This window comes from Oncorhynchus clarkii, chromosome 25, assembly GCF_045791955.1.
Source record: "Oncorhynchus clarkii lewisi isolate Uvic-CL-2024 chromosome 25, UVic_Ocla_1.0, whole genome shotgun sequence".
Classification (NCBI taxonomy): Eukaryota; Metazoa; Chordata; class Actinopteri; order Salmoniformes; family Salmonidae; genus Oncorhynchus; species Oncorhynchus clarkii.
This window is the reverse complement of record NC_092171.1, coordinates 14140630-14164028: the sequence shown is the minus strand read 5'-3', so window position 1 is coordinate 14164028 and position 23399 is coordinate 14140630. Positions and strand designations below refer to the sequence as shown.

The window sequence follows — 23399 nt, the reverse complement described above, 5'->3', positions numbered from 1 at the left end:
AGAAAAGCATAACTTGTCGAGCAATTAGTGGCCTGGGTTGGCCTCTGCAGTTACTGATGGCCACCTACCTTCTGTATGCCTCTGCATACTGGACACACACACACACACACACACGGACCACTGTACAGTATGCCTCTGCATGTGTCTGAGAGGCAGAGAGAGTGCTAACTCAGGGAAAGTGTCTGTCTGTGTTGTCCTGGTCTCCCTGTGGGGCCCATCGGCCTCATTACCTCTCATCATGCAGACAGACGTACAGGAACCAACAGCAGCTGCTGGGACTTCCTGTCCTGTACAGAGAATGCTCATACATAGTCACAAATAGCAGGGTGTCTTCTCCTTGTCTCTCATCTGCACTGATGTGAAAGGCACAGTCATAGAAGGCATCCACCATATAGATGGTCTCCTTTTAAAGCAGTCTCCCTGAGGATTTAAGTTGACACCAACTGCTTAGGGCACACAACTCCAGACTGACAAACTTATCCAGATTGACAGTCTTACGGGGGCTCGTTGGGACCGTTGCCTGAGTGGTGCCAAGCCCTGGAGCCCCATGAAGAGAGAACAGTCTGACCTGAGTGTGGCTGACACACACACACACACACACACACACACAGTCTGAAATATGGAGGGATGGCCTGTCAAGATGAGATGGGGTCTGGAGTGTTTGGCTTGCTCCCCAGGGGTGTGAAAATAATGGACCTAATAATAGCCTATTGTGAAGTTGACTTGACTTTCAGAAGTAAGCACTTGTATGTAGGCTACCCTTCTCTTTGTGTCGTTTAAAGTCCAGAATCTTAAGTCCGGTGTCTCAGGTCATGGTCTTATTAAGCCTGAGGTAAGTGTTCTGTTGTGTTGTCAGTGAGTGAAGGTCCATCTGCTCATGCCCTGTTCTCATCCTCTACCTTTCACCTCCCTATCCCTGCAGGATAGCAATTACATTCTCTTTATACCCCGTCGAGATGGACCTGTGCCTGGCAGACGCTTTGGCCGACATTGAATCCTCCTTGAGTCTCTTCTACTGTATGCCTCTCTGTGTGCTGGTTAGCTGTACCACTGCCCTCATCAACCCCTCTTATCACTACCGTCCTCCTTTCAGCCCCCATCCTAGATCCAAACTGGCCTAGATCCAAAATGTGAAATCTGGAATATTCTGCATGTTTCTTGGGGGCGTCTGAAGTAGAGGTTGCATATAATCCTGCGTTGCATATAATCAATGCGGTGCCTGTTAATTTATCATCAAATCACAGCCTACTTCAACTTCGCCCAACGGGTGATGATTTTAAAGAAGCTCATTCTCGAAAAATGTACCTAACCTTAAACATCAATGCCTTTCTTAAAATCAATACACAGAAGTATATATTTTTTTAAACCTGCATATTTAGTTAAAATAAATGAATGTTAGCAGGCAATATTAACTAGGGAAATTGTGTCACTTATCTTGCGTAGAGGGCAAGCAGAGTCAGGGTATATGCAACAGTTTGGGCCACCTGGCTCGTTGCGAACTGTGTGCTATTTTTTTTTTATTTTTTTTTTACATAATTAGGACATAACATTGAAGTTTGTGCAATGTAAAAGCAATATTTAGACTTAGGGATGCTACCCGTTCGATAAAATACGGAGCAGTTCTGTATTTCACTGAAAGAATAATTGTTTTGTTTTCGAAATGATAGTTTCCGGATTTGACCATATTAATGACCTAAGGCTCGTATTTCTGTGTTTACTATATTATAATTAAGTCCATGATTTGATATTTGATAGAGCAGTCTGACTGAGCTGTAGTAGGCAGCAGCAGGCTCATAAGCATTAATTCAAACAGCACTTTACTGCGTTTTGCCAGCAGCTCTTAGCAATGCTTGAAGCACAGTGCAGTTTATGACTTCAAGCCTATCAACTCCCGAGATTAGGCTGGCAATACTAAAATGCCTATAAGAACATCCAACAGTCAAAGGTGTATGAAATACAAATGGTATAGAGAGAAATAGTCTCGTGTCATAATTCCTATGATAACTACAACTTTAAACTTTTTTTTTTCCATGGCACATATTGCATTTTTACTTTCTTCTCCAACACCGTGATTTTGCATTATTTAAACCAAATGTTTCATTATTTATTTGAGACTAAATAGATTTTATGTATTATATTAAGTTGAAATAAGTGTTCATTGTTCATTCAGTATTGTTGTAATTGTCATTGTTACATATATATATATATATATATATATATATATATATATATATATATATATATATATATATATACTGCTCAAAAAAATAAAGGGAACACTAAAATAACACATCCTAGATCTGAATGAATGAAATATTCTTATTAAATACTTTTTTCTTTACATAGTTGAATGTGCTGACAACAAAATCACACTAAAATTATCAATGGAAATCAAATTGGAGGTCTGGATTTGGAGTCACACTCAAAATTAAAGTGGAAAACCACACTACGGTGTTGGGCTGTAAGGACAACCCCCACCTGTGGACGTCGGGCCCTCATTACCACCCTCGTGGAGTCTGTTTCTGACCGTTTGAGCAGACACATGCACATTTGTGGCCTGCTGGAGGTCATTTTGCAGGGCTCTGGCAGTGCTCCTCCTGCTCCTCCTTGCACAAAGGCGGAGGTAGCGGTCCTGCTGCTGGGTTGTTGCCCTCCTACGGCCTCCTCCACGTCTCCTGATGTACTGGCCTGTCTTCTGGTAGCGCCTCCATGCTCTGGACACTACGCTGACAGACACAGCAAACCTTCTTGCCACAGCTCGCATTGCTGTGCCATCCTGGATGAGCTGCACTACCTGAACCACTTGTGTGGGTTGTAGACTCCGTCTCATGCTACCACTAGAGTGAAAGCACCGCCAGCATTCAAAAGTGACCAAAACATCAGCCAGGAAGCATAGGAACTGAGAAGTGGTCTGTGGTCACCACCTGCAGAACCACTCCTTTATTGGGGGTGTCTTGCTAATTGCCTATAATTTCCACCTGTTGTCTATTCCATTTGCACAACAGCATGTGAAATGTATTGTCAATCAGTGTTGCTTCCTAAGTGGACAGTTTGATTTCACAGAAGTGTGATTGACTTGGAGTTACATTGTGTTAAGTGTTCCCTTTATTGTTTTATTGTTTTATATATATATATATATATATATATATATCAGATAAAAAAGGCATTTTATGTATGTATGTATGTATGCATATCTGCTTTAAAATCTGCTTTTTTTGGACCTCCAATAATCGATATCGGCGTTGAAAAATCCTAATCGGTCGACCTCTAGTCTGTAGTGTGAACATACAGTCAACTAGAAGTTGTGTCTGAGAGCGGAGCGGAAGGGAGCACCTCAGACAGGTAACGGGTTAACAGGCAATTGTTGAGCCTGGGTTTTCTTATGAGTTGATTAGACCTACTTTTGTTCATCGTCCTGTTTTATTTGTTTTTGTAAATACTTGTACAGTCGCCTGCTTAGTATCTTCATGTTTGTTAGTAAAAGCCTCAACCTGGGCAAGATAAACCACATCTTCCTCGTATGCCTCCTCACTGTTAAAATCCTACCGCATGGTTGACCTCACAGCTATACTTACTGTTAGCTGTCCTTGTTTGTAGGTTCGTTTGTAGGTTCTTACAGTACATGTTGATACAGTGGTAGCTGGCCAGTGGTTTTCCAGTTGATGCTGGTGGTCTAGTTGACTGAAAGGAAAGAGTAATGCATGTGAGAATTGGTAGCAGTTGTCTGGGCTCCTTGCCCAGTCATTCCATGAACATTTCATTAGTTGTTCTTCACAGACGATGGTGATGTGGGGAGATTTTAATGTTTGTGAGGCTAGATGTGACTTTCATAATCATTATGCTGCAATGTTTTTCTCATTTTAGAGGCGACTTGATTGCCTCAAATGGACGCGGTTGGCTTAGACTGTTGACAACATTTAAACTACATTGAGTATACCAAACATTAAGAACACTTTCCTAATATTGAGTTGCACCCCCCCCTCCCCCTTCAGATCAGCTTCAATTCTTTGGGACATGGCCTCTACAAGGTGTCTAAAGCATTCCAGCATTCTTCCCACAGTTGTGTCAAGTTGGCTAGATGTCCTTTGGGTGGTGGACTGTTCTTGATACACACAGGAAACTTTTGATAATGAAAAACCCAGCAGCTTTGCAGTTCTTGACACAAATCGTTGCGCCTGGCACCTACTACCATACCCAGTTCAAAGGCACTTTAAATATTTTGTCTTGCCCATTCACCCTCTGAATGGCACACACACTATTCATGTCTCAAGGCTTAAAAATAATGTTTTAACCTGTCTACTCCCCTTTATTTACATTGATTGAAGTGGATCAATAAGTGATCATAGCTTTCACCTGGATCGACTTGGTCAGTCTGTCATGGAAAGAGCAGGTGTTCTTAATGTTTTGTACACTCAGTGTATATTTTTGTCTCAATCTTTATTTAAAACATAAATACATTTGCACAATAAGCACTTGTCTCTCAAATACATCATTACTTTACAGTTGTTGGTTATACGATCACGTATATCCTACCAACGGGACATTAAAAACTGTAATATCTTATGCTTCACCGAGTCGTGGCTGAACGACGACATAAATAACATACAGCTGGTGGGTTTTAAGCTTTTTCGTCAGGATAGAATAGCGGCCTCTGGTAAGACAAGGGGTGTCGGTCTATGTATATTTGTAAACAACAACTGGTGCACGAAATCTAAGGAAGTCTCGCGGTTTTGCTCACCTGAGGTAGAGTATCTCATGATAAGCTGTAGACCACACTATTTACTTCGAGTTTTTATCTGTATTTTTCGTAGCTGTCTACATACCACTACAAACAGATGCTGGCACAAAGACCACACTCAATGAGCTGTATACGGCCATAAGTAAACAGGAAAACTCTCACCCAGAGGTGGCTCTCCTAGTGTCCGGGGACTTCAATGCAGGAAAAATAATCAGTTTTACCTCATTTCTATCAGCATGTTCAATGTGCAACCAGAGTGGAAAAAAATCTAGAAAACCTTTACTCCACACACAGAGACTCGTACAAAGCTTGCCCTCCATTTGTCAAATCTGATCATAATTCTATCCTCCTGGTTCCTGCTTACAAGCAAAACCTAAAGGAGGAAGCACCAGTGACTCGGTCAATAAGAAAGTGGTCAGATGAAGCAGATGCTAAGCTACAGGACTGTTTAGCTAGCACATACTGGAATATGTTCCGGGATTCTTCCGATGGCATTGAGGAGTACACCACATCAGTTACTGGCTTCATCAATAAGGGCATCGATGACGTTGTCCCCACAGTGACCGTACGTACATACCAGAAGCCATGGATTACAGGAAACATCCGCACTGAGCTAAAGGGTAGATCTGCCACTTTCAAGGAGCGGGACTCTAACCCGGAAGCTTATAAGAAATCCCGCTATGCTGTCCGGAGAACCTTCAAACAGGAAAAGTGTCAATACAGGACTAAGATTGAATCGTGCTACACCAGCTCTAACGCTCGTCGGATGTTACATGAATGAAACAACAAATTGTTACGACTACAAAGGGAAGCACAGCTGCGAGCTGCCCAGTGACACAAGCCTACTAGACGAGCTAAATTACTTCTATGCTCGCTTTGAGGCAAGCAACACTGAAACATGCATGAGGGCATCGGCTGTTCCGGACGACTGTGATCGGCTCTCCGTAGCTGATGTGAGTAAGATCTTTAAACAGGTCAATATTCACAAGGCCGCAGGGCCAGACAGATTACCAGGACGTGTACTCCGAGCGTGCTGTGACCAACTGGCAAGTGTCTTCACTGACATTTTCAACCTCTCCCTGTCTGAGTGTAATACCAACATGTTTCAAGCAGACCACCATAGTTACTAAGGTAACCTGCCTAAATGACTACCGACCCGTAGCACTCACGTCTGTAGCCATGAAGTGCTTTGAAAGGCTGGTCATGGCTCACATCAACACCATCATCCCAGAAACCCTAGACCCACTCCAATTTGCATACCACCCCAACAGATCCATAGATGATGCAATCTCTATTGCACTCCACACTGTCCTTTCACACCTGGACAAAAGGAACACCTATGTGAGAATGCTATTCATTGACTACAGCTCAGCGTTCAACACCATACTGCCCTCAAAGCTCATCACTAAGCCTAGGACCCTGGGACTAAACACCTCCCTCTGCAACTGGATCCTGGACTTCCTGATGGGTCGCCCCTAGGTGGTAAGGTTAGGTAACAACACATACACCACACTGCATGGCCAGGCACGACTCCCAAGACCATCATTAAGTTTGCCGATGACACAACAGCGGTAGGCCTGATCACTGACAATGACAAGACAGCCTATAGGGAGGTCAGAGACCTGGCCGTTTGGTGCCAGGACAACAACCTCCCTCTCAAAGCATTGCCCCCTCTTTTATGCTGCTACTCTCCATTTATTATCTATGTATAGACACTTTCATAACTCTACCTACATGTACATATTACTTCAATTACCTCGACTAACCGGTACCCCGCACATTGATTCTGTACTGGTACCTTCTGTATATAGCCTCGCTATTGTTATTTTACTGCTGCTCTTTAATCGTTTGGTACTTCTTTTTTTTCTCCTTTTTTTTCTTAACTGCATTGTTGGTTAAGGGCTTGTAAGTAAGCATTTCACTGTTGTATTCGGCGCATGTGACAAATAACATTTGATTTGGTTAGCTAGCTAGTTATTTTTTGCCATATTAGCATAGACATGACACAAAGACATGGTATCAATAATAAAATACAAACTGAAACGAGCCACCTATGATTCCCCACATGGCAGCTTGTCATTGTTGCTAGCTATCTGGCCGTTCAGAATCCTAATAAAGCACGCCTTCTGGCCACCGATGCGTGTGCATCATTTTATAGACGTCAACACAATAACCCTAGTGGAGAATGACAGGAGTTCTTTAGAATATTATCTGCCAGTGTTTCAATAGAATAATGATGAACGGGCTCTCTTTACTGAGCTCTTTATTGAGCTTTATTGAGTGTGTGTGATTGTACCACACGGCGTATGAATGGTATGCAGTTCAGCTCAGCAACTTCTTCTGGGCTTTCTACTCTCTTTGTTGGAAGGGCTCTTTGATGGATGTTGAGATACTAATTCTCCTTCTGCTCATTCACTCACTCTGTGTTTGACTCTATCCCTCTTTCTATAGAGAGGAGGAGAGGATGATGAGGCTGCGTTGATCGCACTGAACATGGGCTGAAAAGAGATGTGCTTTTCCTGTTGAGTTGTGTACACATACACACCACTCCAGCTCTGCCACTGGGCTCAGAGGCACACCATGATCTACACACACACACACACACACACACACACACACACACACACACACACACACACACACACACACACACAAGAGAGAGCTATAGAAACGAGCATGGGAGTAATGGGGAATTGGTTATACCGTTTATGCTTTTGAAATTACCATAATCATCCGCCCAACAACATCTCCCCTCATCATGTCAATCATCCTCTCTGTTAGAAAGCTGTTTGACACCACTCTGAGGGGAAAAGCATGCGTTTCTTCAGAGAAAACAACCAGTTTACTGAGACATTCATTGCGACCAGAGAGCAGAGAGAAGGGCATGTTGCTCTGAGCAGGTTAGAACAGTCCGTGTGACGTCATGAGAGGTGCTGAGCATTTAGACTTCTCTGGCGGCTCTTTCTGCTTCCAGAGCCAGACATGAATGAACCAACATATTTGAAAAGGCTTTTCACTTCTGCTTTTATCATGACCAGTACTATACGAACTATACGAACCAATAGGTCTACTTGACAGTCACAGTTCCAAATTGACTTCATTTTGGTTCCTGTACCGCTCTACAGTGCCAGCTCTGTGCTGGATAGTACTACCCTCCTCCCATACTGTGTAACTAGCCAACTCTTCAAAAGCATAATTTGGCATGACAATGAATGAGGCTAGGATTGCAGCGTATTGTTTGCCAAATTGAATAACCATGTGATTTGAGGCTAATGATACCCACTTCTTCTCCCTGACAGACGTAGCCAACGGTTCCAGTTCGGGTTACCGGCCGCCCCCCAGGACGAGAGAGGTGGTCATCAATGGGCAGACGGTCAAGCTCAAGTACTGCTTCACCTGTAAGATCTTCAGACCACCGCGTGCCTCTCACTGCAGCCTTTGTGACAACTGTGTCGGTGAGTCATCTTGTTAGGACCGCACACATTCTGGGACAGTGTGCGGACTGAAGGAGAAGTGGGTGTGTTTGCTTATGTGTGCATATATATATATATATATTATTTTCACCTTTATTTAACCAGGTAGGCCAGTTGAGATCAAGTTCTCATTTACAACTGCAACCTGGCCAAGACAAAGCAACGACAAAAACACAGAGTTACACATAAACAAACGTACAGTCAATAACACAATAGAAAAGAAAAATCGAAAAATCTATGTACTGTGTGTGCAAATGTAGAAGAGTAGGGAGGTAGGCAATAAATAGGCCATAGAGGTGAAATAATGACAATTTAGCATTAATACTGGAGTGATAGATGTGCAGATGATGATGTGCAAGTAGAGATACTGGGTTGCAAAAGAGCATGAGGGTAAGTAATAATATGGGGATGAGGTAGTTGGATGTGCTATTTACAGATTGGCTGTGTACAGGTACAGTGATTGGTAAGCTGCTCTAACAGCTGATGCTTAAAGTTAGAGAGGGAGATATGACTCCAGCTTCAGTGATTTTTGCAATTCGTTCCAGTCATTGGCAGCAGAGAACTGGAAGGAAAGGTGGCCAAAGGAAGTGTTGGTTTTGTGGATGACCAGTGCAATATACCTGCTGGAGCGTGCGCTACGGGTGGGTGTTGCTATGGTGACCAGTGAGCTGAGACCAGGCTGGGCTTTACCTAGCAAAGACTTATAGATGACCTGGAGCCAGTGGGTTTGGCGACAAATATGTAGTGAGGTCCAGCCAACGAGAGCATACAGGTCATATTGGTGCGTAGTATATGGGGCTTTGGTGACAAAACGGATGGCACTGTGATAGACTACATCCAGTTTGCTGAGTAGAGTGTTGGAGGCTATTTTGTAAATTACATCACTGAAGTCGAGGATCGGTAGGATAGTCCATTTTACAAGGGTATGTTTGGCAGCATGAGTGAAGGATGCTTTGTTGCGAAATAGGAAGCCAATTCTAAATTTAATATATATACAGTGCCTTGCGAAAGTATTCGGCCCCCTTGAACTTTGCGACCTTTTGCCACATTTCAGGCTTCAAACATAAAGATCTAAAACTGTATTTTTTTGTGAAGAATCAACAACAAGTGGGACACAATCATGAAGTGGAACGACATTTATTGGATATTTCAAACTTTTTTAACAAATCAAAAACTGAAAAATTGGGCGTGCAAAATTATTCAGCCCCCTTAAGTTAATACTTTGTAGCGCCACCTTTTGCTGCGATTACAGCTGTAAGTCGTTTGGGGTATGTCTCTATCAGTTTTGCACATCGAGAGACTGAAAAATTTTCCCATTCCTCCTTGCAAAACAGCTCGAGCTCAGTGAGGTTGGATGGAGAGCATTTGTGAACAGCAGTTTTCAGTTCTTTCCACAGATTCTCGATTGGATTCAGGTCTGGACTTTGACTTGGCCATTCTAACACCTGGATATGCTTATTTTTGAACCATTCCATTGTAGATTTTGCTTTATGCTTTGGATCATTGTCTTGCTGGAAGACAAATCTCCGTCCCAGTCTCAGGTCTTTTGCAGACTCTCTTTTCTTCCAGAATGGTCCTGTATTTGGCTCCATCCATCTTCCCATCAATTTTAACCATCTTCCCTGTCCCTGCTGAAGAAAAGCAGGCCCAAACCATGATGCTGCCACCACCATGTTTGACAGTGGGGATGGTGTGTTCAGAGTGATGAGCTGTGTTGCTTTTACGCCAAACATAACGTTTTGCATTGTTGCCAAAAAGTTCAATTTTGGTTTCATCTGACCAGAGCACCTTCTTCCACATGTTTGGTGTGTCTCCCAGGTGGCTTGTGGCAAACTTTAAACCACACTTTTTATGGATATCTTTAAGAAATGGCTTTCTTCTTGCCACTCTTCCATAAAGGCCAGATTTGTGCAAAATACAACTGATCGTTGTCCTATGGACAGAGTCTCCCACCTCAGCTGTAGATCTCTGCAGTTCATCCAGAGTGATCATGGGCCTCTTGGCTGCATCTCTGATCAGTCTTCTCCTTGTATGAGCTGAAAGTTTAGAGGGACGGCCAGGTCTTGGTAGATTTGCAGTGGTCTGATACTCCTTCCATTTCAATATTATCGCTTGCACAGTGCTCCTTGAGATGTTTAAAGCTTGGGAAATCTTTTTGTATCTAAATCCGGCTTTAAACTTCTTCACAACAGTATCTCGGACCTGCCTGGTGTGTTCCTTGTTCTTCATGATGCTCTCTGCGCTTTTAACGGACCTCTGAGACTATCACAGTGCAGGTGCATTTATACGGAGACTTAATTACACACAGGTGGATTGTATTTATCATCATTAGTCATTTAGGTCAACATTGGATCATTCAGAGATCCTCACTGAACTTCTGGAGAGAGTTTGCTGCACTGAAAGTAAAGGGGCTGAATAATTTTGCACGCCCAATATTTCAGTTTTTGATTTGTTAAAAAAGTTTGAAATGTCCAATAAATGTCGTTCCACTTCATGATTGTGTCCCACTTGTTGTTGATTCTTCACAAAAAAATACAGTTTTATATCTTTATGTTTGAAGCCTGAAATGTGGCAAAAGGTCGCAAAGTTCAAGGGGGCCGAATACTTTCGCAAGGCACTGTATATATATATATTTTTTTACTAGCCTTTAAGAGCAGTTGGAGGCCACGGAAGGAGTGTTGTATGGCATTGAAGCTCGTTTGGAGGTTTGTTAACACTGTGTCCAAAGAAGGGCCAGATGTATACAGAATGGTGTCGTCTGCGTAAAGGTGGATCAGAGAATCACCAGCAGCAAGAGCGACATCATTGATGTATACAGGGAAAAGAGTTGGCCTGAGAATTTAACCCTGTGGCACCCCCATAGACTGCCAGAAGTCTGAACAACAGGCCCTCCGATTTGACACACTGAACTCTGTCTGAGAAGTAGTTGGTGAACCAGGCGAGGCAGTCATTTGAGAAGCCAAGGCTGTTGAGTCTGCTGATAAGAATGTGGTGATTGACAGAGTCGGAAGCCTTGGCCAGGTCCATGAAGACAGTTGCACAGTACTGTCTTTTATCGATGGCGGTTATGATATTGTTTAGGACCTTGACCGTGGCTGAGGTGCAACCATGATCATCTCGGAAACCAGATTGCATAGTGGAGAAGGTACGGTGGGTTTCAAAATGGTCGGTGATCTGTTTATTATCTTGGCTTTCTAAGATTTAAAAAAGGCATGGCAGGAAGGATATAGGTCTATAACAGATGTTGGCCGGGGTAGGGGTAGCCAGGTGGAAAGCGTGGCCAGCCGTAGAAAAAATGCTTTTTGAAATGATCGATTTATCGTAGATTTATCAATGGTGACAGAGCTTCCTATCCTCAGTGCAGTGGGCAGCTGGGAGGAGGTGCTTTTATTCTCCATGGACTTTACAGTGTCCCAAAACTTTTTGGAATTAGTGCACAGGATGCACATTTCTGTTTGAAAAAGCTAGCCTTAGCTTTTCTGAATGTGTGTATTGGTTCCTGACTTCCCTGAAAAGTTGCATATCGCGGGGCCTATTTGATGCTAATGCAGAATGCCACAGGATGATTTGTGCTGTTCAAGTCTGGAGTGAACCAAGGGCTATATCTGTTCTTAGTTCAACATTTTTTGAATGGGGCATGCTTATTTAAGATGGAGAGGAATGCACTACTTAAGAACAACCAGGCATCCTCTACTGACGGGATGAGGTCAATATCCTTCCAGGATACCCGGGCCAGGTCGATCAGAAAGGCCTGCTCGCTGAAGTGTTTCAGGGAGCGTTTGACAGTGATGAGGGGGGGTCGTTTGACCGCGAACCCATTACACATGCAGGCAGTGATCGCTGAGATCCTGGTTGAAGACAGGAGGGCAATTTTGTCAGGATGATATCTTAGAGGTTGCCCATGGTTATGGATTTATTGTTGTGCCTGGTAGGTTCCTTGATCATTTGGGGGAGATTGAGGGCATCTAGCTTAGATTGTAGGACCTCCAGGGTGTTAAGCATGTCCCAGTTTAGGTCACCTAACAGTACGAACTCTGAAGATAGATGGGGGTTGATCAATTCACATACGGTGTCTAGGGCACAGCTGGGGGCTGAAGGGGGTCTATAACAAGCGGCAATGGTGAGAGACTTTATTTCTGGAAAGGTTTATTTTTAAAAGTAGAAGCTCGAGTTGTTTGGGCACCGACCTGTATAGTATGACAGAACTCTCTCTGCAGTAGATTGCAACTCCGCCCCCTTTGGCAGTTCTATCTTGTCGGAAAATGTTATAGTTAGGGATTTTTGGTGGCCTTCCTAAGCCAGGATTCAGACACGGCTAGGACATCAGGGTTGGCGGAGTGTGCTTAAGCAGTGAATAAAACAAGCTTAGCGAGGATGCTTCTAAAGTTAACATGCATGAAACCAATGCTTTTACAGTTACAGAACAAACGAGAGCTCCTGGGGAATGGGAGTGATGCTGGGGGCTGCAGGGCCTGGGTTAACCTCTACATCACCAGAGGAACAGAGGAGGAGTAGGATAAGAGTACAGCTAAAGGTTAAAAGAACTGGTCGTCCAATGCGTTCGGAACAGAGAGTAAAAGGAGCAGATTTCTGGGCGCGGAAGAATAGATTCAAGGCATAATGTACAAGGGTATGGTAGGATGTGAGAACAGTGGGGGTAATTTTACCTTTATTTAACTAGGCAAGTCAGTTAAGAACAAATTCTTATTTTCAATGACGGCCTAGGAACAGTGGGTTAACTGCCTGTTCAGGGGCAGAACGACAGATTTGTACCTTGTCAGCTCGGGGGTTTAAACTTGCAACCTTCCGGTTACTAGTCCAATGCTGTAACCACTAGGCTACCCTGCCGCCCCGAAAAGCCTAGGCATTGCGTGACGATGAGAGAGGTTTTGTCTCTGGAGGCACAATTTAAGCCAGGTGAGGTCACCGCATGTGTGGGGGGTGGAACAAAAGGGCTAGCTAAGGCATATTGAGCAGGGCTGGAGGCTGTACAGTTAAATAAGAAATAAATCAATAACCAAAACAGCAATAGACGAGGCATATTGACATTAGGGTGAGGCACGTGTAGCCGAGTGTTCATAGGGTCCAGTGAGTAGCTAGGCGAGCTTGAGGCACGGCGATTCAGACAGCTAGCAGGCCGGGAGATGGGCCTAGCTCGAGGCTAGCTCCAGGTGCTTGCTTTGGGACAGAGACGTTAGCCAGGAGTAGCCACTCGGATAGCAGCTAGCTAGCTGCGATGATCCGGAGTAAAGGTTCAGATCTTGCAGTAGGAATCCAGAGATGTGGTAGAGAAAAAGCAGTCCAATATGCTCTGGGTTGATATCGCGCTGTGCAGACTGGCAGGAATTGACCGGGCTGAGGCTGGCAGATGTCGGAGTTAACGGTAATGACCGCTAGCAGTGGCTAACTGACTACTAGCTAGTAGCTAGTAGGAGGTTCTGGTTCTAAAGTATAAAAATAGCAGATCCGTACCACATTAGTTGAGGCGGGTTGCAGGAGAGCATGTTCAGTCTGTAGATGGAAATTGTAATAAATAAATGTATATGAAGAAAAACTATATACACTGCTCAAAAAAATAAAGGGAACACTTAAACAACACAATGTAACTCCAAGTCAATCACACTTCTGTGAAATCAAACTGTCCACTTAGGAAGCAACACTGATTGACAATAAATTTCACATGCTGTTGTGCAAATGGAATAGACAACAGGTGGAAATTATAGGCAATTAGCAAGACACCCCCAATAAAGGAGTGGTTCTGCAGGTGGTGACCACAGACCACTTCTCAGTTCCTATGCTTCCTGGCTGATGTTTTGGTCACTTTTGAAAGCTGGCGGTGCTTTCACTCTAGTGGTAGCATGAGACGGAGTCTACAACCCAAACAAGTGGCTCAGGTAGTGCAGCTCATCCAGGATGACACATCAATGCGAGCTGTGGCAAGAAGGTTTGCTGTGTCTGTCAGCGTAGTGTCCAGAGCATAGAGGCGCTACCAGGAGACAGGCCAGTACATCAGGAGACGTGGAGGAGGCCGTAGGAGGGCAACAACCCAGCAGCAGGACCGCTACCTCCGCCTTTGTGCAAGGAGGAGCAGGAGGAGCACTGCCAGAGCTCTGCAAAATGACCTCCAGCAAGCCACAAATGTGCATGTGTCTGCTCAAACGGTCAGAAACAGACTCCATGAGGGTGGTATGAGGGCCCGACGTCCACAGGTGGGGGTTGTGCTTACAGCCCAACACCGTGCAGGAAGTTTGGCATTTGCCAGAGAACACCAAGATTGGCAAATTCGCCACTGGCGCCCTGTGCTCTTCACAGATAAAAGCAGGTTCACACTGAGCACATGTGACAGACGTGACAGAGTCTGGAGATGCCGTGGAGAACGTTCTGCTGCCTGCAACATCCTCCAGCATGACCGGTTTGGCGGTGGGTCAGTCATGGTGTGGGGTGGTATTTCTTTGGGGGTCCGTACAGCCCTCCATGTGCTCGCCAGAGGTAGCCTGACTGCCATTAGGTACCGAGATGAGATCCTCAGACCCCTTGTGAGACCATATGCTGGTGCGGTTGGCCCTGGGTTCCTCCTAATGCAAGACAATGCTAGACCTCATGTGGCTGGAGTGTGTCAGCAGTTCCTGCAAGAGGAAGGCATTGATGCTATGGACTGGCCCGCCAGTTCCCCAGACATGAATCCAATTGAGCACATCTGGGACATCATATCTCACTCCATCTACCAACGCCACGTTGCACCACAGACTGTCCAGGAGTTGGCGGATGCTTTAGTCCAGGTCTGGGAGGAGATCCCTCAGGAGACCATCCGCCACCTCATCAGAAGCATGCCCAGGCGTTGTAGGGAGGTCATACAGGCACGTGGAGGCCACACACACTACTGAGCCTCATTTTGACTTGTTTTAAGGACATTACATCAAAGTTGGATCAGCCTGTAGTGTGGTTTTCCACTTTCATATTGAGTGACTCCAAATCCAGACCTCCATGGGTTGATAAATTTGATTTCCATTGATAATTTTTGTGTGATTTTGTTGTCAGCACATTCAACTATGTTAAGAAAAAAGTATTTAATAAGAATATTTCATTCATTCAGATCTAGGATGTGTTATTTTAGTGTTCCCTTTATTTTTTTGAGCAGTGTATATACACGGGACGGGACAATCAAAACAAACATCCCACTGCTACGCCATCTTGGATACATATTGTCCCTTTGTGTTTGTGTGCTCTGCATGTACACGTAGCTAAAAGCTGTGTCATGTCACACGGACATCCCTCCATAGGAATGTTTAATAGAGCTATCTACTGCTAGGGTGTTCCGACCGATCAACCATGGGCCTCTCAGCCTCCGCTCCAGGCCCGCCAGAGCCTCAGTAATCACTGCTCAGCCCCCACAGAGCCACTGTCTCCCTCCTGTTGTGTTCTCCTGTCCTGTACCCAGAGACGGTTCCCATATGACCAGGGATTTATGGGCTCATTAACGCCTAGCAGAGCCGAGGAAGATAGATGATAGAACATGAGAACAGAACGTTTCATAACTCACTGTGTGAATCACCCACCGTGGCGTGTTCTGTTGTGGGGAGGATGGAGCTGCATGTACCCACTGAACAACAACTTTCTCGGATTCCTTCTCTAGCTCCTTCTATCCATCCTTCTCCACCCACCTGCAGTGCAGTCTCTCCTATCCCCTCTGTCTGTCATTCTGACTGTGGCAGAAAAAAACAGGCCACTCCCCGAGGCAGTGGAGGAAGAAGCAGGAGGATTTGCTTCTCTCTTCCACACAAGCAGTGAGCCTGCTCTCTCTAGGCTTCTTCTCTTTCTGTCTGGCCTGCCTGAGATTCCGTGACTTGCCTAGGGGTCTTCTCAACCTCCTCGACACAGAACACATGGCTGTGAGGAGAGGCCCTGCCAACTCCTGTCTTCCTCTCCTACTCTACCCAGCTCCCTTCATCCACTATTACCTCCTCATAACATTCTCTGTTTTTCTCTCTTCCATAAGCTTCTCTCCCAGTTCCCAGATACAGCATGCAAATTCTCGATCATCTTGACATAGTTTGTAGCATGGAGATTTAAACTGCAGGTATCGCAGAGATGTGTATTTGATTCGTGTTCCAAATATAGAGTATTTACACAACAGTTTAAAGCTCTGAACAGTCAGCCTGGTAACACTACTGAGTGGTGTCTGAACAGTCAGCCTGGTAACACTACTGAGTGGTGTCTGAACAGTCAGCCTGGTAACACTACTGAGTGGTGTCTGAACAGTCAGCCTGGTAACACTACTGAGTGGTGTCTGAACAGTCAGCCTGGTAACACTACTGAGTGGTGTCTGAACAGTCAGCCTGGTAACACTACTGAGTGGTGTCTGAACAGTCAGCCTGGTAACACTACTGAGTGGTGTCTGAACAGTCAGCCTGGTAACACTACTGAGTGGTGTCTGAACAGTCAGCCTGGTAACACTACTGAGTGGTGTCTGAACAGTCAGCCTGGTAACACTACTGAGTGGTGTCTGAACAGTCAGCCTGGTAACACTACTGAATGGTGTCTGAACAGTCAGCCTGGTAACACTACTGAGTGGTGTCTGAACAGTCAGCCTGGTAACACTACTGAGTGGTGTCTGAACAGTCAGCCTGGTAACACTACTGAGTGGTGTCTGAACAGTCAGCCTGGTAACACTACTGAGTGGTGTCTGAACAGTCAGCCTGGTAACACTACTGAGTGGTGTCTGAACAGTCAGCCTGGTAACACTACTGAGTGGTGTCTGAACAGTCAGCCTGGTAACACTACTGAGTGGTGTCTGAACAGTCAGCCTGGTAACACTACTGAGTGGTGTCTGAACAGTCAGCCTGGTAACACTACTGAGTGGTGTCTGAACAGTCAGCCTGGTAACACTACTGAGTGGTGTCTGAACAGTCAGCCTGGTAACACTACTGAGTGGTGTCTGAACAGTCAGCCTGGTAACACTACTGAGTGGTGTCTGAACAGTCGGCCTGGTAAGAGTACTGAGTGGTGTCTGAAGCAGTCAGCCTGGTAACAGTACTGAGTGGTGTCTGAAGCAGTCAGCCTGGTAACAGTGCCGAGTGGTGTCTGAACAGTCAGCCTGGTAACACTACTGAGTGATGTCTGAAGCAGTCAGCCTGGTAACACTACTGAGTGGTGTCTGAAGCAGTCAGCCTGGTAACAGTACAGAGTGGTGTCTGAAGCAGTCAGCCTGGTAAGAGTACTGAGTGGTGTCTGAAGCAGTCAGCCTGGTAAGAGTACTGAGTGGTGTCTGAAGCAGTCAGCCTGGTAAGAGTACTGAGTGGTGTCTGAAGCAGTCAGCCTGGTAAGAGTACTGAGTGGTGTCTGAAGCAGTCAGCCTGGTAACAGTACTGAGTGATGTCTGAAGCAGTCAGCCTGGTAACACTACTGAGTGATGTCTGAAGCAGTCAGCCTGGTAACACTACTGAGTGGTGTCTGAAGCAGACAGCCTGGTAACACTACTGAGTTGTGTCTGAAGTAGTCAGCCTGGTAACACTACTGAGTGGTGTCTGAAGCAGTCAGCCTGGTAACACTACTGAGTGGTGTCTGAAGCAGTCAGCCTGGTAACACTACTGAGTGGTGTCTGAAGCAGTCAGCCTGGTAACAGTGAGGAGTGGTGTCTGAAGCAGTCAGCCTGGTAACAGTACTGAGTGGTGTCTGAAGCAGTCAGCCTGGTAACAGTGCTGAGTGGTGTCTGAAGCAATCAGCCTGGTAACAGTGAGGAGTGGTGTCTGAAGCAGTCGGCCTGGTAACACTACTGAGTGGTGTCTGAAGCAGTCAGCCTGGTAACAGTGAGGAGTGGTGTCTGAAGCAGTCAGCCTGGTAACACTACTGAGTGGTGTCTGAAGCAGTCGGCCTGGTAACACTACTGAGTGGTGTCTGAAGCAGTCAGCCTGGTAACACTACTGAGTGGTGTCTGAAGCAGTCAGCCTGGTAACACTACTGAGTGGTGTCTGAAGCAGTCAGCCTGGTAACAGCTCTGACACATTGGACTCCATTATAATGGTCCTCTCCATCTTGTCAGCTCCAAGTCCTCACACAGTCACTCAAGTTCCTAATGGAGGTCTCATAGGATGCTATTATCCATGTGCCCACAGTATCACTCATTCACAGACCAACTCAACTCAGCAGCAGAGTTTGGATTGCCTCCCTCCCTCCCTCTCCTCTGTGTAATAGGTTGTGTTTAAATAGGCAGCAGAAGCAGTCTGAAAGAGTAGCTAATCATGCCAGGGCTCAAAGGGAATGCTTACTTCCTGAAATGTACATGTAATGTGGATCACTTCCATTATAATCACAGTTCACATTCTGCCTGGGAGGTTTAGGTAGGAGTTTGGTTGAGTCAGGAAGGCACGGTGCTGTCTGTGTGTGACAGGTACTTGTAACTCAAAATAACAACCTTTTAATTTGGCATCAAGGTGGCAACAGTAAACTGTGTGTGGGGCATGGTTTAAACTGTGTGTCTGCGGTGCTTTGAAATGGACTGCTGTTTTCAGAGGCCTGACATTACCTGCCTTTGTACCTGCAGCCAGCTTCCTCTCAATGGCAGGTTGGCAGTGACTCAAAGCTCTAGTAAACTCGTGTGTGTGTGTGTATTTCTTTCCCAATTGTTGTTGCACTTGCTTAATGTGTCTTTAATGCACGTCTTTCTGTCTCTCCCCGCAGAGCGTTTTGACCACCACTGTCCGTGGGTGGGGAACTGTGTTGGGAAGAGGAACTACCGTTTCTTCTACATGTTCATCCTCTCCCTCTCCTTCCTCACAATCTTTATCTTCGCCTTTGTCATCACACACGTCATCCTGCGTAAGTAGTGACCAATGAAGAGCACACACCTCTTCCTCTTCATCCGGTCCTGGTTGTGTTGGAGCAGCCAACCAGCAGGCTGTAAGTGGGCGTTGTGAAGCCCAGCACTATTCTGGCTCCTTACCATCTCCCCCAAGTGTGAGATGATGTGTGGGTGGGAGAGTGGGTGGGTGGATGTGTGCTGGGCTGGGGAAAACGAACAGAAGAAAAGACAGACACCGTTAATCAACAGAGAATATTCTCTGCACTTCATGTCTCTTTTGTATCCTTCTCTAGATTGTGAAATATTGACTTTGTGGGCATGGGTGAAACAGAAATAAAACTCTCCCTTCTTCAGAGACGTCTGCTCTATTAGATTGTCAGCCCCCATCTCGACAACCAGGTTAACAAGCCTCTCTCCTGTACAGCCCATATACTTACCGTCGTCTTCTCAGAGGAGCTGTGGAGGGCACCCAGCTAGAAACACCTGTCACTGTTATGGATGAGACAAGAAACACGGGGATCAATATGTCTCTGGTGACTGAATTTGGCTAGATGGCCATATTGGATTGTGCTCCCTCTCCTCCCCTCTCTAGCCTCCCTTTCCCCAGATGGCAGTTAAAATGGAATGGCAATTAAAGTGGGTGTGATCTGTCTTGCTCAGCCTCGTCATACTTGCTGATGTCGCCCATTTGGTTTGAAGAGAAAAGCTACCGAGTGTTTATGGCGCATGATATCCAATCCACCCTGCACTGTTCAACGGAAACCTAGACACACAGCACACTCTGTAGGTTTATCACTCTGTTCGGTGCCAATACAGGCAGGTGCCCTCCTATCCGCTGCTCTCTGCACATCCATATACCTACCCTATCTGTCAAAGCGCTTCACTGTAGACTAACGGTGTTGTCTCTTTTTGAGAGAGGCTCTCACTCCCTAGCATTGTGCGAGATTCAGATAGTGTTGGTTTGACATACTGGTATGTTGTATGTAGTCAGTTTTGAGGGTGTTAGGCCCTATCCCCTACCAGCCTAAAGTACATCTGATTCACTCCGTTCAAAGTCGAGCTCTGTGGCTGACCTAATTGCCAGCCGTGATTCACCATCTAATTTGCCAGTGATTTGAATGCGAGGAATCGGATTAAAGACGATTTTAAAGTTCCTTTTGAGTTTTAAATCTTTTTTTTTCGAAAGATGAACTGTCATTAAACTCTCTCCTCTTGTCTCTCTCTGCAGGATCCCATCGATATGGGTTCCTCAACACACTCAAAGACAGTCCTGCCAGATATCCTTTCTTGCAATAGTGATCTACATGCAAAGTGTGTGTGTGTGTGTGTGTGTGTGTGTGTGTGTGTGTGTGTGTGTGTGTGTGTGTGTGTGTGTGTGTGTGTGTGTGTGTGTGTGTGTGTGTGTGTGTGTGTGTGTGTGTGTGTGTGTGTGTGTGTGTGTGTGTGTGTGTGTGTGTGTGTGTGTGTGTGTGTGTGTGTGTGTGTGTGTGTGTGTCATGTTACCCTTGATCTCAGGCCTGTGCCATTCCCTGGCAATTGCGTTTTACAGTTGCTAAGTGCAAGTGCCAACTTCCACTCCCTGTCTCTGCCATGCTGTGACCTGTTCTGTTCCTCAGCCCTGCTGTGCATGACAGTTGTCCCCGATGACTCCTACTCTGATAGGCTTACATAGCCTCTGTCTCCCTGGCTTTCTCTCTCTCTCCCTCCCTCCCTCTTCATCTACAGTATATCTCTCTCTGTACAGTATTTGTCTCCCTCCATCCTCCCTCAGCGTTGCTGCGTTCCAAACAGCCGGATTGGTCGTGTCGTGTCCTCCCCAGAGGTTGACAGCTGCCTGGGGTGGAGAGGACGAGGAGGGTGACTCTAGCTGACCCTGTGGTTGACCCTGTTGTCATTACTGTCCGAAAGGCTGCAGAAGCTAGCGGGTGCGTAGCCTCTGCACAATAGTACTGGGACCAATTTGGTCACGTCACATAGATGTATTTTTAGAATGCTTTTTAGTTACGAATTGTCTTATGGAAAGCCTCGCTATTGTGCCGTCCTTACAACTCTTCTGTAACCTCTGTTAACGCAAGGTCATAGTCACCCCTCCCATGCCGCTTATCTCTCAGACGCTTGTAGACGGTATTCTTAATTTCAGTGTTGCCAATAAGCTGCCGGCCAGGCTGCTCGATTTGCAAGCGTCTGTCCCTCCTTCTGCAAGGCGTCATTTGTCTGTGCGGGCGTGCTGCTACTCTCTCTCTCTCTCTCTCTCTCTCTCTCTCAGAGAGATACGGAGCACGTCGTGCCTGCTGGGGAGGAACCGCGTGGCGGGCTTGGCTGATAACACAGCAGCCTCGTCTCCTACGGCTGCACAGAGCTTTCAAGATGAGGCCTGATAGCATCTCGCCAATCTCCCGTATGTGAAAGGTGACCTCTCTGCTTGTCCTTGAGACAGAGAGAGAGAGAGAGAGGAGGTGGCGTGAGAAAGTTATCCTGGAGTAGACAGTCATTTGATTAACTCTGTCTTGCCCGTTGTCAGAAAGCCACTGGCTGTATGTGAATGACATCGGCAGCCCAGGGGAAGCTCTGTTACATAACTCCTCTCGTCCTGAGATACCACTGCTCCTTATTCTGATCATGCTATTGGATGCTACTGTTTCGCTGTGCCACCACTGCTGTTTCCAGTCAAATGGACATAGGGCCAGGACAGGCGTTGGCAGCAGGTCTATCCATAGCTGTTGGCACTGTGTGTAGGCTTGTGTCCTTTCTTCTACTCTGCGTTTGACGTGTGTCTGTCAGGGAGAGAGAGAGCGGATGTGTTTTTGACTCTCTCAGCTGTAGCATATTGACTGAGTGTGTGTGTGTGTTGGTTCCTTAACCCTTTGGTCACTGTGCTGGAGGTGGTGGTGTGTTTCTTCTCTGTCTGGTCCATAGTGGGCCTCTCTGGATTCCACACGTACCTGATCAGTTCCAACCAGACCACAAACGAAGATGTGAGTACATGTACACAACACACACACTTCGCGCTACACCACAAATTAAGTAGGTGTTTAAGTGGATTCCTCTTAAATTTGCTGAAGTTCTTGTCTGTAAAACATCCAGTACGTACAAGGTTCCTCCATTCCCCCAACCTTCTCCTGTCTGCTACAGATTACACATAGACACTACTAGACCGCCAGCCTTCTCCTGTCTGCTACCAGATTACACATAGACACTACTAGACCCCCAGCCTTCTCCTGTCTGCTACCAGATTACACATAGACACTACTAGACCCCCAGTATTCTCCTGTCTGCTACCAGATTACACATAGACACTACTAGACCCCCAGCCTTCTCCTGTCTGCTACCAGATTACACATAGACACTACTAGACCCCCAGCCTTCTCCTGTCTGCTACCAGATTACTCATAGACACTACTAGACCCCCAGCCTTCTCCTGTCTGCTACCAGATTACTCATAGACACTACTAGACCCCCAGCCTTCTCCTGTCTGCTACCAGATTACACATAGACACTACTAGACCCCCAGCCTTCTCCTGTCTGCTACCAGATTACACATAGACACTACTAGACCCCCAGCCTTCTCCTGTCTGCTACCAGATTACACATAGACACTACTAGACCCCCAGCCTTCTCCTGTCTGCTACCAGATTACACATAGACACTACTAGACCCCCAGCCTTCTCCTGTCTCCTACCAGATTACACATAGACACTACTAGACCCCCAGCCTTCTCCTGTCTGCTACCAGATTACACATAGACACTACTAGACCCCCAGCCTTCTCCTGTCTGCTACCAGATTACACATAGACACTACTAGACCCCCAGCCTTCTCCTGTCTGCTACCAGATTACACATAGACACTACTAGACCCCCAGCCTTCTCCTGTCTGCTACCAGATTACACATAGACACTACTAGACCGCCAGCCTTCTCCTGTCTGCTACCAGATTACACATAGACACTACTAGACCCCCAGCCTTCTCCTGTCTGCTACCAGATTACACATAGACACTACTAGACCCCCAGCCTTCTCCTGTCTGCTACCAGATTACACATAGACACTACTAGACCCCCAGCCTTCTCCTGTCTGCTACCAGATTACACATAGACACTACTAGACCCCCAGCCTTCTCCTGTCTGCTACCAGATTACACATAGACACTACTAGACCCCCAGCCTTCTCCTGTCTGCTACCAGATTACACATAGACACTACTAGACCCCCAGCCTTCTCCTGTCTGCTACCAGATTACACATAGACACTACTAGACCCCCAGCCTTCTCCTGTCTGCTACCAGATTACACATAGATACTACTAGACCCCCAGCCTTCTCCTGTCTGCTACCAGATTACACATAGACACTACTAGACCCCCAGCCTTCTCCTGTCTGCTACCAGATTACACA

General features: G+C 46.0%; 1 protein-coding gene across 2 annotated transcripts in view; it reads left to right on the top strand.

The window, feature by feature from the left end:
• LOC139383469 (palmitoyltransferase ZDHHC14-like) overlaps positions 1-23399 on the top strand; it is a 113916-nt gene that overhangs the window by 65427 nt on the left and 25090 nt on the right. For both annotated transcript variants that reach the window (XM_071128018.1, XM_071128017.1), the window contains exons 4-7: positions 8038-8193; positions 18889-19026; positions 20238-20286; positions 21882-21984. In XM_071128018.1, coding sequence (XP_070984119.1) covers positions 8038-8193; positions 18889-19026; positions 20238-20286; positions 21882-21984 — 446 coding nt within the window. The remainder of the gene's footprint in view (positions 1-8037; positions 8194-18888; positions 19027-20237; positions 20287-21881; positions 21985-23399) is intronic.